A 15,646-nucleotide genomic window follows, 5' to 3' on the forward strand; every position below is an offset into this window, starting at 1 on the left:
CTATTGCTGTGGGAAGAAGGGCCTGATCTTCATCGATATCTTCCTCATTGAATACCATGACCCCTTCCAATTCATCCATACTACGCCATCATCTGTGCCATGCTTGGCCATGTCCCAGCTGTACTGTCCACCCCAGTAGTATCTGCCATTTGGATTGGCTGCGTGACATCTGTTATACCACCATCCACCACCATCTTCTTTAGAACACTGTTTTCTTGGATCTTCATTTGTCCTGAAAGGAAATATGTCTTAGGTTACTAGAAGCAGAACTACAGTTGTCAAGTTAAATCTTTGCAGAGTATCCACAGGAGAGTGCTATACTGAGGTACTTCCCTTGGGTTCTACATGTAAAGTCCTATAAATACACCAAAGGCTTCCCTGTCCCATAGCAAGAAAGGGAGATAGCTGGGCTTATGTGGCCAAGTCATGTAGTGATGACATTGGTTACTTCGTACTGAAATGATAACTTTCAGATGCATTAGTATTTAAGAACCCTGGAAATCAAAATGAAGATCTTCAAATAAACATTAGAACATAGATATGTAGGTATGAATGCTCATTGCTCAGAAAATGAGTGTGGTCTAATTCCAGTTCCTTCTCTTACTGTGACTTTGGGTTAATTATTTAGTTTCTTGAAGTTGCATTTATAAAGTGAGAATAATAATTTCTACTTTATAGTTGAAATGCTTTTAAGTGAAACATGCATTGGGTGACAGATTGTGGTTGCTAATAACATTAGCTGTTAAATGATGCTGAATAATAATACTAGTAGGGACTTTTAAATTAGGAGTGAAGAATGCTGCACATACCAGCCATCATTGTCTCTGTCGTAGGTGCTGAAGAACATGCCATTGTGGATGGTCATTGTTCTGTTTTCTCCTACCAGTTGAGAAGCTCCATCCATGAGAGCATTGCCGGCTGTTCCTTTGTAGTTGCCCACTGAGATTCTGTATTTATTGGCCTCATTCTGCACCGTGAAGAGTCCATAATGCGCCTTCACCTTGTCTCCTTTCCAATCCTCCATTTCAATCAAAAGTTCTGTGGCTCCCATCTCAGTAAGTTCATTGATCTTATCATTTCCAAGCCAATACTCACCTAAAGGAAAAACAGAATAAAATGTTACCAAATATCAAATATTTGGAAACAAACAAAAACCCTGCTTTTCTTATCTATCTTTTGCTTTTACAGTTTTCTAATTAAACTCCTTTTAACTACCTAAAACAGACTCTAATCAATGCTCTTACAATGGAAAAAAAATCCCATTTGAAATACAATAATTTTATTTTCTCCTACTAGTTTTTACCTGGTAGGCCACAGTATTTCTTTCCATCTGCATTGGTTGCAATATTTCCAAATCCTTTTTTATAGGGTTCCCATTTTCTGCCAAAGTCAACGCTACCATCCTGACGGTTCTGAATTACTGTCCATCCTATGGTTGATGGAAACAAAGATAGCATAAATTAGCCAATAATAAGTGATATCGCTTTGAAAAGAACATCTGAATCCATTGTCCATTCAATTTACCTTATGCCCACTTAAATTTAGTTCTCCAAAATGCACAGAATCATGAAAATAAATATGAGAGGAAACTCTTATTAAACTCTTTGGAAATGAAATATGCTTGATCTTATCCCGACTTGTAAATCATAGATACTTAAAAACTTTTAAAATATCAGATTGAATTCCAAATCAAATTGCTCTTTGCCAGCTATGTCACAGCAAAGTCTTGTTTCCTGTCCGGTATTCGAAAGAACCACTGTCCAATACTTACCTCCATTTTCTGTGGTCATGTCACAGTATACTCTATAGGGTTTGCTGGACCTGTCAGGCTTAATGAGATACATTTCAGATGTTTCACCACCTTTCCTGATGATTTCTTCACATTCTGCAAACATAAGATAACATCTTATGTTCAGGGTCTATAGCATCATTACTTGGTCAGTTCTTTATCAAAAATGATTATATAGGTTAGGGGGGGACTGTTTTATTATAGACATTTGAGAATTGTTTTAATAGTATAAAACACTGGGTCTTTCTTTGAAAATCAAACTTAGTTTTGAAGAATTCTATCTGCTGAGTAAATGAAAAGGGCCCTCCCTAACCCCCTCTTGTGCCTAGGAGAATCCCCAAATGGATGGAACACATGGGATGGAGAAGCTCCAATCCCTGTCCCTGCCATCTGTTCACCCAAGTACATTCATAGACTGTACATCAGATACCCTTGAAACTACCACCATCATTATATTCCACCCTGCTTATAGGAAATTGGCAAAATCACCAGGCCAAGGCATACCACAACATGCTAATGACATCTCCATGATATTAGGCTCCACTGAGGAAAATGTACTGGATCCACTTTTTAATTCTTTTATTTTTAAAGAATGTGAATTCTTCTGGAATCTGATAGAAGTATGTTTACTAACTACTTACCTTTGCCAGACACCACAGGGATATTGCAGCTGACAGTGCACGGGGCTTGGCAGTATTCCATCTGTGCTGAGACATCAGATTCTAATTTTTGTATTTTGCTTCTCAGGTCTTCCAGGATTGAGCGGAGCACACGAAGGTTAGTTGGGATGTTTTCATTCACGGTCTCATCTATATATAATCGTTGGTTTTCCAGTGCTGAAGAGTACTCATTAATGACATTTTCATTGTCTAGAAAAATGAAATTATACAGGGATGGTCAGCATTTGCCTCATAAAAAGCTAAGTATATTCAACTATATAATTATGATTTTAGTTTGCTGAGAATAAGAGACATTGAGCTACTATCAAGTAATCATGATATATAGTTGTACTTAAGGAAAATTATTTTGAAAAGGCATAGACAAATTAGCAAAGCCATAGAACTTCAGCATTATCACCACTATGTGAGTAATTTACCATAGGTATAATTTAAAGATTATATCCAATAATGGATACAATATGTTGCTTATTTCTTTGACGAAGAAAAGAGGAGAAAGCAGTATTTGGGCCTTCCATCTCAGAAGTTCAACATCTTCTAGAGCAAATGCATTTGATTTCTGTATACACCTTGCATAAGTACTATAGAACGTCAAAAGTTAAAAGAGAGATGCTATGATTCCTTCAACTCATTTGAAAAGTGTACAAACTTAGGTATGTTACTGAGAAGCCAGGTTCATACTCTAGTTGATCCCTAAACACCAAGCCAGTACCCCTAAGCATTGAGATCTTAAGATTCACAGTTGAGACGTCCCTGTGCATGTGACAATGAAATATATCATGGATTTCTCTTTCACATTCAAAACCTCAAATATTCAATCTATATGTGCTAAATTTTCACTTGGTAAATCTTTTGTAAATTTTTTCATTTTTAATTTTTTGGTACTAGAGATTGAACTCGGGGCACTCAACCACTGAGCCACATTCCCAGTCCTAATTTATATTTTATTTAGGGACAGGGTCTCACTTTGTAGCTTAGCATCTCACTGTTGCTGAGGCTGGGCTTTGAATTCACAACCCTCCTTCCTTAGCGCCCCCAGCAGCTGGGATTACAGGCCGGCAGCACTGGGCCCGGCTCACTTTGTGAATCTTTATCTTCTGAGTCATCGACCAAATTTCTTATAGATGAACAATGAGAAATTATAGTAAAATTTTTCATAGATCACTCTTGTTGAAGTCACACTGGGAACAAAACTTTGATCATGTTTATCTGGTGAATCACTGGTGCAGATGCCTAAGCCAGGATCTTAATGTAATCAGATGCATACTGAAAGCAATATTGATGCTATTTAGACCAGTTTAGAAATGCTGATCTCATAATCATGCATTCTCACAGCTGATTTTATAACTGAGAATCAAATGGAAAACACAAGAATATCCACCTTTTACTTGTGCCTGCCTCTTTTTCCACATGTCTTTTAGCAGAGTCATGTACTGGAATGTGTTGGAGGAAGTCTGGGAAACAGACTCCACATTGTTGTTTAATTCTGCAATGCTGTTTTTGATTGGTTTTTCCTGGTTTAGCAGAGTATCTTGCAACTGACATCCTGTAGGACACAACACCCCCTACAAAGAAGAAAGCAGGCATTAGAGAAAGGATGTGGATTATGGATACTTGTTAAAATAGTGCATATAACAATCCAGTTATCTCATTAGTCAATGTAACACTGTGTTATTTGACTTGCTCTATGGAAGACCAGAAATGTCAGAATTAGCATCATCATATATTTACATATTTTGAAAACTTGAAATAATCCTTACCACAGAAGAAATGTAATGAGGCGATGAAAATTTTATCAACTTGAACAAAAGAATTAGGTGAAATTTAAAGCAAAGACAATACCCACATATCCTAACTTGTTTTCCTAGGCCCAGACCAAAGAACACAAGAAAGGGAGACTACACCAAAGACCAAATTAGGTTTATGTTCCGAATTTTATTTCCAAAATAAATAAACAAAATAGCAATGATGGTAATGTGGGTAAATGAAAACCTAGACTTTCTCTGCATGGGAGACCCACCACTGCAAGAAATGTCAATGCTTACCAGGTCTGGGTCAGCATGAAGACAGCCTCCAGCATCCGGGGCTTTTCTTTCCACTTTTTTCTGACCGGCAACTGCTTTGGCTGGACGAGCCCGATAGCCACCTCCACTAATGGGAGGTGGGGCAGGTCTCAGGCTGGGAGCCTCTTCCCTCCTCCGGTCAATGGGTCGATGACCACGAGCATCCACTACAGCCTGCAGAAAGCCAGACAGAAATAGAATGATGACTGTTAGAGAAGATTTGAGATGAAACTATTCCAACACCCTCATTTTATAACTGAGGTTGTCACAAACCTGAAGATTTGCTTAAGGTCCATCCACTGGCTAGTTTGTGGTAGAAAATCAGAAGGTTACTTATGTCTCTTCAGAAAAGGATGAAAGAAGAATAGCATCTAAGACTACCATACCCAAGAGAGTTTTTAAAGAGAGCCTCTAAGAGAAAACTATATGAGATTATGAATAACCTTGACCTCAGGTTCTTGAAACCCAAACATTGGAACACACAAAATTCTCAGGAGTCTATACAGTCAAGAAGAATGAATATTCTTAAGTCCCTTAGATTACTAAATTCCTATAATTATTATTTATCATTTCCCCACTTTCAACTTTTACAAATTGATCATCAGTCTATCCTATAGGATCATATGTAACAGACAATATAAGGTTTATTTAAAGTGAAATTTACTTAAATTTGATTTGTAATAAGACAAACTTTGACCCTAACATGTTGCAAGAGAAATAAGGTATTCTGGGGTCAGATTGCCTGGCTTTCAACTGTGACCCTACATTTACTATAAGACCCTGAGCAAGTTACTCTGTCTGTGTCCCCGTTTCCTCATCTGTAAAACAAGGATAACTGTAGTTTATATCTGTCTCATAAGATTACTGTAAGGATTTAATGACTTATGTATGACAAACTCAGAATAGTACTAGGCCCATTGTAAATGCTCATTATAACTTGGAATATTATATATGTTGGAATCATACATAACAGATATTATAGTTTAAGTGGCTTCTTCACTCTTAATTCAAATTTCACTCTTATTTCCTATTAACAAAATTTATTAAAATATAATTTTGAAATTTCCTATATGGTCTCTATGTGAAATACCAATATTATCTCATATTTAAAATAATTCTTAAGATTTATATGTTGTAATAAAAATTATGTATTAACAAAAATATTGCATTAAATGAACTTGAATTGCAAAATATGCAGTGCAATATAAAGGTTTTGGCTTGGATTACATATATTATCATATACTCTTTGTCAGTAATTGTATTCATGGGGACTTAATTACTAATTAACAAATGACAAAAATTTGGAGAAGGACCTGAACTCTTTTGCAATTGTTTGAGTCTAAGAGTCACCAAATGAGCTGTATTTAGAATTTTATTGTCATTTATTTGTAAGATAATTTTATTACTTAACATTTCCTGCTAGGATTAAAACCTAGGAAGTTTGGCTCCAGATTCCCCTGCTCAATAACATATATCCTTAATGAAAAAGATTTGGAGGAAATATCAAAGGCAAGGTCCCAAGGAGAGCTTGTCTGCTCCAACACAAATTTAATTCACCTGTTTATTATAAATAAAATTATAAATGAGACTGTTTTCTTTTTTGTTTTAGAGTGCTAGTCAAGAAGCAATTTTACTAGAGAAAAACATGTAAAAATATTTAACAGATTTTAAGTCTATGAAGACCACTTATCAAAATAACCAAAACTAGAAAATCTGCTTTGGAACATAAACTATTAAACTATTTCTATGAATATTAGTTACTGAGTAAGAATGTGAAAGTACCTTGCAAAGTGCTTCAAAAAACTTAGTCTCACAACTTCTTTCCATTTTTCTCACCAAATGTGATTGACCAAGTTATCTTTTTATTTGAAGAGTGTGATGATTAGAACATTAAAGTTCTCTCCAAATTCAATAAAAGAGCCAAATGAATCAAAGTCTTATTGTATATTCTTATTTCTAGTGTGTTGATACTTTATCATGCACAAGAAATTTGATCATGATACATTTGATAATAAAATTACAATTCCTTAAATATTTCTTTTTTCTAAATGCATTTCTATGTTTTTGATAACAACAAATAGCAGTAAGTTGGCAAAGATAACACTTGAGGACAAAACTGTTCGACAAAATAAAAAGTTAGACTTCATAACCATCAATAATAACAATAAACACCACCTCTGATTTAAATTTTCTCATCTGAAAAACGTTTCATTTAAACGTAAATTATAATTCATATTCATAATTAGTCAGTAATCTCAAGAGCTATATATTGCTCTCCTCACCAAAAAGCCACCTATCTACCACAGCTTTTTCTTTTAAAACTCTCCTCTTTTCCTGTCTTTTAGCCCTTACAATTTTTAGATTCTATACTTATAATTGTAATAATGTATTGCTAGAACTAAGTGAAAATCATAGCATTCAGGATAACAAAAAGTGAAAAAAATACATCTTACATTAGCCAAGCCATCTTCATCCTTGGAAAATAAAAGTAATAAACCCAAAAAATCAAATTATTTTGCTTTCACAAATGAATCATCACGAAGTAGCTTTAGGTAAATTAGATCCTAGAGATTAACAATTCAGTTTCAAGCTATAATCAACACTAATTTCATTTAAGTAACTATTCATTAGTATGATTGTATTATATTTTATACTAATAAGATTAGTAATAGAAGAATAATATAAAAAATCACCTCTTCTTCGTAGTCATAAAATTGGGATTTAACTGAGAAAACACACAACAGAAGCAATAATAGATGTTTCATGGCTTCAAATTTTTGAAAGTTCCAAGAAATCATCTTCTGCCTGAAGACCAGAGAGAACTTCAACTATATATACTTGGGTCCTCTGTTAGGCATGATTTCAGAAATGGTTACCTTCCCTTAGTTAATATTTAATTTTTTGGTTCCCTTGTTGGCTGAACCATTTTATCACTTAAGCAACATCTTCCCAGCAAGACTTATTTACTTGTGATACAACTCTTCTCTGCTGTTGGTTTAATTTAGAAACACTAATCTCCTCCACTCATTTAACCAGAAAAATGGTGGAAATTTAGAACATTCCTGGAAGAGATGTATCACATTTCTCATAAATTAATGCCACACAAGTTCACAAAGAATCTGCAGGGAAAAAAATTTAATAGAATCACAAAGTTTGAGCCACTCAGAAAGCAATCACTAAGATTAGGAACCCACTAAAGATACACCATATGTGCTAGGTTTTGAGGCAAACATATAATTCGATTTTACAAGAGGCCATTAAAACCAAGAGTAATTTATGTCATCATGTGTTTATCCTTTCTGTAGACATTAATCAGAATTAAAAAATAACAATTCATGTCTTTGATAGACAAACATCGGAAAGAAAATGTCCAGATCTTTTTTTAACCCTGACTAGTTTTTATACTTTGTCTTTTATTAATGTAAATTAAAACTTACAACAAATTCTAATCATTATTAAAATAACTAATAGTTTATAGATTCTCAAATCAAAATTGACATTATAGTGACTGGATACATAGTTAACATTTCATATAATCCATAATAATCAATTTTCATATTTTATTTTCTATCAGATTGCTTATTAAAAACAATGTCATTATAACATTGGGAAGCCTTCATAACAGTAATGACTTTGTACTTCTCTTTCAGTTTGTTCCCACACTTAATTTTTCTTCATCATTTCTCATAAGTCACAAGATCCATCTTTCTTATCTGTTCATTTGTTTATTGCAATTGAGACTAAGAACTCCTGCAAGAATCAAAAGGAAATCCCATCAGGTGCACTGTTTAAAAGTATTTCCTATTTTGTTTTGTTCTGTTTGTATGGAAAGTAAAATATTCTTATTAAGTTTGCAAAATGTTTTTTATTAGGAAGATGATAAGTTATCTGAGTTTGGATTGGGGAAGTTTTAAACAGTGCTTTGAAACACAATCTTGGTAATAGTGTGAAACAGTGAATTTCTTTTTTCTCTTGATAGTATAGATTAAATTCCCAAATTCTTTTAACTCAGATATATAGAAACAGAATATTGAATTTAATTGAAGAAATATATTTGATTGCATTTTTTTCAAATTTGTGCCCCAATTATTAGTCGTGAATGAACATTTTTCTTTACAATTATATTCTTTAGAATATACAGAGGGATACACAAGATGACAGAAAAATTAACTCTATCAATTAAAATAAGATACAAGAATATTTTCCTTCCAAACATAACTGAGAAAATTTTATTTTAAAAATCTGGACAGATGTTATTTTGTGATGTATAGGTTCTTGCTGATTTTTAAAAGAACTATTTGTTAAGAAGATTCAAACAATTTTTGAGGCGATGTATTATTATATTTCCAGTCCACAAGTTGATAAATATTAATTTTCAGAAATTGGTTCATTTTGTTAGTTTCTTCTAGCATATAGTAGACTCTTGTTCAAAGTTACAGTGAAAGTTCCTTACCACCTAGCTCTGCTGCAGCCGGCCTTTTTACCACTGGCAGAAGGAAAATGGAAGAAAACTAAAGGAATTATCTTAAGAACAGAGAGACTTATGTTCATTCTATATGAGTAGTACCTAAGAACCTCCTAAGTGACAGGTGGTCTGGTGAGGTCTGGGGATACATTGGTGAGCAAGACAGACATAGCAGACATTCTATAAATAAAGATAGAATGAGTGAGTAAACTGGCCTTCGTTGATTCATTCCTCAGATGCCAACAACGATATTCATTTATCTTATTTAATTTTGAAACTACTGAGCTCAACAAATAATGAAACTGAGGTTCAGAGTGCTTAAACTACCCAAGAGCACACATAAAGTGCTAGTACCAGGACTTGACCCACTCTGTCTAACCCAACCTCTATGCTCTGTGCCTATTATGCCAATATTGCCCAATGGAATGTAAACATTATACAAAATTAACCTGTACTTTCTTTTTTTGTTTGTTGCTGTTGTTTGGGGTAGATACTACAGTACTTCAGATGGGCACACACACTCTTAACCCTTACTTTCACATATATTTTCACCCTAATCTATGGGTGGGTATGAATATTCCTGTCTGTGTGAGAGACATGGGCAGTATTGTTGGTGATGAGTTTCTTTAATTATAGTTCTTGTAGAATTTTTCTGTACTAACACTCTAACTTGCTTAATATTATAAAGTAACTGAGGATGTTTTCAAAGAGAAGAAACGTATTTGCAGAGATCCCACTTAATAAAATGTTTACATTTTTCACAAAGTTGATGCCATTGGTGGAGGATAAAGGGAGTACTGTTTGTTCAGTTATGTTTTGAGGTCAATGTTGCACTGCTCGTCCTATTAGCTGATGTTGTTACCTAAGTCCAGGGCAGTAAATCAGTGACAGAGAAAACAGAGATAATCTGTCCTGCCAGCAGCTCTCTGGCATGAAAGGCAAAAGACTTGCAGGCACTGATCGTCAATGCAATTGCTGCTGTTACTTTTATGATTCATGTCAGGCCTAATCTACATACAGCAAGGAGATTTGTGTTTAGTAGCTATTTACAGAGCATCTGCTTTGTGGCAGGTAGTTTGATAGGAGCAGGGACACTTAGGTGAACAAGATAGACAAGGGCCCTGGGCTTATGAAGCTCTATGTCTAGTGGGAAAGAGAAAATGGACATTACCTACAGTAACTTGGGCTGAGTAGGAAAGCAGGGATTTGGCAACAGTGACTTAAGAACCCAGTATTATTTCAGCAGGGGGAAAGGACTTGAAAGGAAAAGGACACTTGTGGACTAGAAACTCATAGTTTGAATCATTGTATGTTTTATTCATGCACCTGGCACCTAGGAAGTATTTCAGATATATCTTTTGAGCAAGTTTATGAATATATAAATGAACAAATGAATAAAATGAAATATTGATCTTCTTTATCTAAATAAGTATAGTTTTGGAGATTTTAAACTAAATCATTCTTAGTCTTCAATCATGTTTTCCTGGAGCTACAGTTTGAGAATCACAATCCAAAGGGAAGAGTTGGAGGTCAGGCTGGACTAGAGTTATTTTTTTTTTAGTTCTTCTTTGGTTCTCTTTAGTTATACATGATTTGAAATCCATTTTGACATAATTATACAAGCAGGGAATATATCTTATTCTAACTAGGACCCCATTCTTGTGGACGTACATGATGGTGGGATTCACTGTGATGTACATACGCAAATTATGTAAGATTCATCTCACTGTGTTTCCTTTTCCTATCCTCCCTCTCTTCCCTCTATTCCTCATTGTCTAATCTCCTGAACTTCTATTTTTGTTGTACAAGCCCAAGACCAGGTGGCAGCGACACCTGAAGTTGGTTAGCCATCCTCTATGGGAAAGCAGGTGACAGGGAAGAAAAGGAGTAGGCAGCTTTCTCTTGTGGAGGGTCTTCCACTATTAACTTAGGAGATGTCAGCCTGCTCTATGTACAGGAGTCAACATGGAAAGGGATGATGGAGTATTTTCTTCTTTCATCAGGTGCAGATCCTAAGAGCTAGAAAAAAGACAAATTGATCTTCTAGTTTTGTCACATTGAGACAAAAAAAAAGGGTGTAGTGACCACCTCCCTTCTCCTGGAATGACCCCTAAAACTCAAGAGTGCAGCTCCAGTGGTCCTGCTGGTAGTATGATGCCCTGACTTCTGAACACAAGTGACCACGCTAGGGGTAGACATACTCTTTATGCAAGCAAGCTCTATCAAATTCTCTCCCCCGATTTGAGATTTGCAAAGGAAGTTTCAGACAACTGGGTGAGGTGGCCTGAAGTCATACACGTTTCTAGAGAGAAAGTCCACAAGCTGCACTAGCAGACCTACCAAAACTTGCAAACTTAATGGTTAAATTTTTCTGTCAAATCTGAGAGACCCTTGATGGCCTTTCAATAGCACCTATTGCACTTTACCTTTCAATAACTTAGGCTGAGATGGTTTCTGGAACCCAAACAAATCTGAAGAAAAATTAAATTAAGTATTTTGGAATTGGGCTGGCTGCTTATTTTTAGGCAGAAAGTGTACTTTGGAGAAAAAAGCTATATTTTCCAATAATGCAACATATCACTAAATTTTTTTACATATTAAGTATATGGTACCAGCAATAAAACTCTGGAGGGAAATGAAAGATTTAATTTTATTTTTGAGCGCTTCAGTAACATTCATATTAAAAACTTTTCATCATTTGATAGCTATTTTTTCAATTAAATTAGCAATATTTTTCTGTAAAATAGGCTCAAGATTCATCAAAGATTTAATGAAGTTTTTATAAAAAGTTACAGCTTGATGAGAAAACATGGAGCTGTATAGATGAAAATGGACAAAGAGAAAGGAAACAAACACCTATTTAGAAAAATATTAAACCTACAACTTGGATCACAAGAGGATCCATCACAAGTTCAAAGCTAGCCTCAGCAACTCAGGGAGGTCTTAAGCAACTTAGCAAGACCCTATAACAAAATAAAAAATAAAAAGGTCTAGGGATGTGGCTCAGTGGTTAAACACCCCTGAATTCAATTCTCAGTTCCAAAAAAAAAAAAAAAAAAAAAATTGAACCCAGATATGAATCTAAGAAAACCAGAAAGGTTAACATGGAAACTGTATTAGAGAAGGGGGCAAAGGGCATAAAAAAATCTCCACCATATCTACAGAAGTAAGGGAGATGGTACATGGGTCAACGAATAAGATAAGATGGGGAAAGAGGCTTAACACGGGGGATAAACACTGCAGAGTACAAGATTTAGAATCCCTCCGTCAATTCCCTATGATTTCTTCAATATTCCAATTTATTTTGCTAAGAGTTTGTGGACCAGGTTTTCTTTTGGAAGAATTAAGGCCTACTTTAAGTTTAGTTCAGAATGAAAATAAAAGCTGCCTGTGTGGAAGTACTGACCTCTCACTTCTAGCTTCCATTTCTGCAGTTCTTTTCTTCTTATAAGAAATAGAATTCTGATTGTAATAAAACTAACTCATATGGAGCAATTAATTATGTGCCAGACACTTTTGCCAGTACTTTACTCTTAATTTCTCCAGCGATGTTATTGGGTAGCATAGTAGTAGCATTTCCATTTTACAGATGGGAAATTGAGGCACGCAAAATAAAATCATTCAAGATGACACTGCTGGTAAGTTTCAGAGAGGTGTTGAAGAATGTCATTCTGGCTCCAAATTTTATATCCCTGCCTACTATGACGGGCAGTTTCTTCCTGTTATGCACAAAGCTTGTTTGATCTCTTTTATTGGTATACTGTTCCTACCCCAGCAAAATGAACACTGTGTATGTACAACTGCCTAATTCTAGGAAGACACACACACACACACACACACACACACACACACACACATCTAACATATTTTTAGAAGTTAATCTTTTGGGACAAAAGGCATGTGAAAGTTTTTGATTAATTTACTGCTAAATTGCATATCAAAAATTTGCCTCCATTTGTACACCAATAAATCTTTAGGCTGTTCTCTCATCCTTTACAACACTGAGACTTGTAAACTTTAAAATTTGAACTAATCCATTAGGTGTTACAGAATATCACATTGTTGTATGACTAGCACTTCTTTAATTATGAGGCATAATGAGGATCTTTCTTTTTTGTATTTATTGACCCCAATATTTCTTATATGATGAATTGCTTGTCAATGTGCTTTGTCTATTAGGTTGTTCATTTTCTCTCTTGATTTAAAACAGTTCTATTTATAAAAATAAAATTATCCTTTAGACTAACATGTACATTGCAAACTTGTTCCCAATTTTCATTTATATTTTGACTTTATGCTCTCTCTCTCCTATGTACATATAAACATGTACCATATGGTATTTCAAAAATAATTATGGTACCAAATTATAAATAATCTTAGGATCCCTGAATTTGGATCTAGCTTAAGAAGATCTTCCCCAGTACAAAGTTTTGTTTTGTTTTTTCAAGTTTTTTAAAAATATTTATTTTTAGGTGTAGATGGACACAATACAATTCCTTTATTTTTATGTGGTGCCGAGGATCGAACCCGGGTAGGGGAGTGCTCTACCGCTGAGCCACAACCTCAGCCCTCAAGTTATCCATATAGATATACAATGGCTCAGAGCAGAAACTCTGGACCTAAACTATTTGGATTAGAAACAAGAAGAAGAAATTATAAATTCATAATTTTACAGGTATGATAATCAGAAAACATTTCCTATAAAGATGTGTAAAGTATTGATACTGCAATCAAATCTACACTCACATAACCTAACACTGCTCAAGAGCAGAAGACATAATCTTTGAAGAAAAATAAATTTTTTATTGATAATAAAAAATAGGCTGACTGAGAACACTTTTCTTAAAATTTATACCAATAGTTTCACACAAATAGATAAGATATTATTATTTACATTAAATTATTTGCCATATTTGCTTTAAGGAAAAAAAAAAAGTCTTCTGAGTCAGTATGAAGAGTAGTAGGGACATCTACTGGTCAAATAAGGAAACTCACGATGTCAGCCACTCTAGTTATGTTTTTGGAGGCTTGGGTTCCCTCAAAAATCCAATGAAATTTATAGATCCCTTGGGACGGAAAGACAAACAAACACAAACAAGTTTCCTATAGAAATACAAAATTTGCCTATGATATATGTAATTCATGGATCCCAGAACAAAATAATAGGGCTACATGAGCTCTAAAATAAACTTGCATGAAACAATTCATAAATTTAAGAGTTTTTAAAAGATCAAAGTCTGGTGCAATTTACTTCAATCATTGGAATATTTTTCTGAGTCTGGGTTTATAACTTAAATGTTTCCAGAATGATAAAAATCTAACAGTTTAACACAAGTAGACAGTTATTATATTACCATAAATACATTACTGTTTCTACAGTTTTTATTGACATTTAAAACCATGTTCTTAAAAAAACTAAAATAAAATAGTGTTATTTTCTATAGTTACTACTGTATATAGGTAAGGTAAAATGATTGAATTCTCCAAGTATGCATTTTATAATCACGGCATTTTCTTGCAAGGTCTACTATCACTGACCACTTTTACAGAAAATAATAGGTCAAACAAACTTAAATTCAGAGATGACTGTATTTTCAAGTAAAAATATGGCTTTCATGCTTTTAATAAATTTTAAAAATCATGAATTTCTAAATGAGATCATTGATTGACATTACTATACTTTTATTAGATTTTTTCCTCCTTTTCAAAGTACAAGCAGTATTTTCTGGTGACAAGATCTGAAACTTATCATAGTTAAGGAAGAAGTAGGACCAGTGAAATGTTTGTCTATTTAAGTTTGCAAATGCCCAACTGCATCATTTTTTTTTCTTTTTACACAGAAAAACAATTGCACATAATTGATCATAAACTGTAGATCTTATCTAGGTAGGAAACAAAACAAAAATACCAGTACTTGGTATCAGGATACCTCTAAATAAAAATAGCTATGATCTCTGATTGTCTTTCTCCCACCAGCTTTGAAAAGCTGCGTCCTGGAATTGTTGATGCCATATTAACCAGCAGACAACTAGGAAATGACCAAGACTTTGTATTGTTGAGATATTAAAAGAAATCTATGCAGCAGAAAATAAATTTGGGGTTTTGCCATGTGCTGTTAATGAGATTATTTTTCACACCTACACGTCAAAATTTCTCAAACTGAAAAAAACAATTCTGCAACATTTATTCAAGAAGTGCTTTTGCACTGCGTCAGAGGAACTGCTTTTAGGCACCCATACCCAAACAGTCTGCCAGCCAAGTAGCGGAACCAGCGCCAAAGAGACCCCAAAGGCAGCAAGACCTTTGAACCCACAAAGGTTCGCTGTTCTGATCCTCCCTAGAACTGATTTCTTAAGATCTGTTAATTAAAAGCATTAAATTTCCGAGGAATGCACCATCAAGCAAGTCTCTAAGCCAAGACATGAAGGGAAAGTAAGGCCTAAAACATTTTTTTTTTTTTTTTTTTTGGCCCTGGGTGGGCGGGGGAAGATTCAAGAAGGAAGAGCGACACCCGCCAGCCAAGCGCTTCCAAGAGTCTCCGCCCACAGGCTCTAGACCCCACCCTGGAGGCGGGTCCGAAGAGGAAGACCCGCCTCTCGACCCCAGAAGGCCGGCGCGTTACTAGCGCGCGTGCGCGAGCTTACGTCACGTC

The 15,646-nt window shown here is 34.8% G+C and overlaps 1 protein-coding gene across 6 annotated transcripts; it reads right to left on the reverse strand.

Moving 5' to 3' along the window:
* Positions 1–7,327, reverse strand: FGB (fibrinogen beta chain; the record flags this gene model as incomplete). 6 transcript variants are annotated; one of them, XM_081304574.1, is made up of 8 exons in its annotated part: positions 1–232; positions 810–1,095; positions 1,304–1,429; positions 1,772–1,885; positions 2,431–2,658; positions 3,848–3,995; positions 4,653–4,703; positions 7,223–7,327. In XM_081304574.1, the coding sequence occupies 8 exons, from the start codon at positions 7,325–7,327 to the stop codon at positions 1–3; spliced, it is 1,290 nt and encodes a 429-aa protein (XP_081160700.1). The 6 variants fall into 6 exon arrangements, with proteins under 6 accessions (XP_081160700.1, XP_081160699.1, XP_081160698.1 ...); XM_081304573.1 differs by having other exon boundaries at positions 3,848–3,899; positions 4,512–4,703; XM_081304572.1 differs by having other exon boundaries at positions 1,304–1,420; positions 3,848–4,031; positions 4,512–4,703.
* Between the last annotated feature and the right edge of the window lie 8,319 nt (positions 7,328–15,646).

Source organism: Spermophilus citellus, assembly GCF_964194105.1.
Source record: "Spermophilus citellus genome assembly, chromosome: 8".
Taxonomy (NCBI): Eukaryota; Metazoa; Chordata; class Mammalia; order Rodentia; family Sciuridae; genus Spermophilus; species Spermophilus citellus.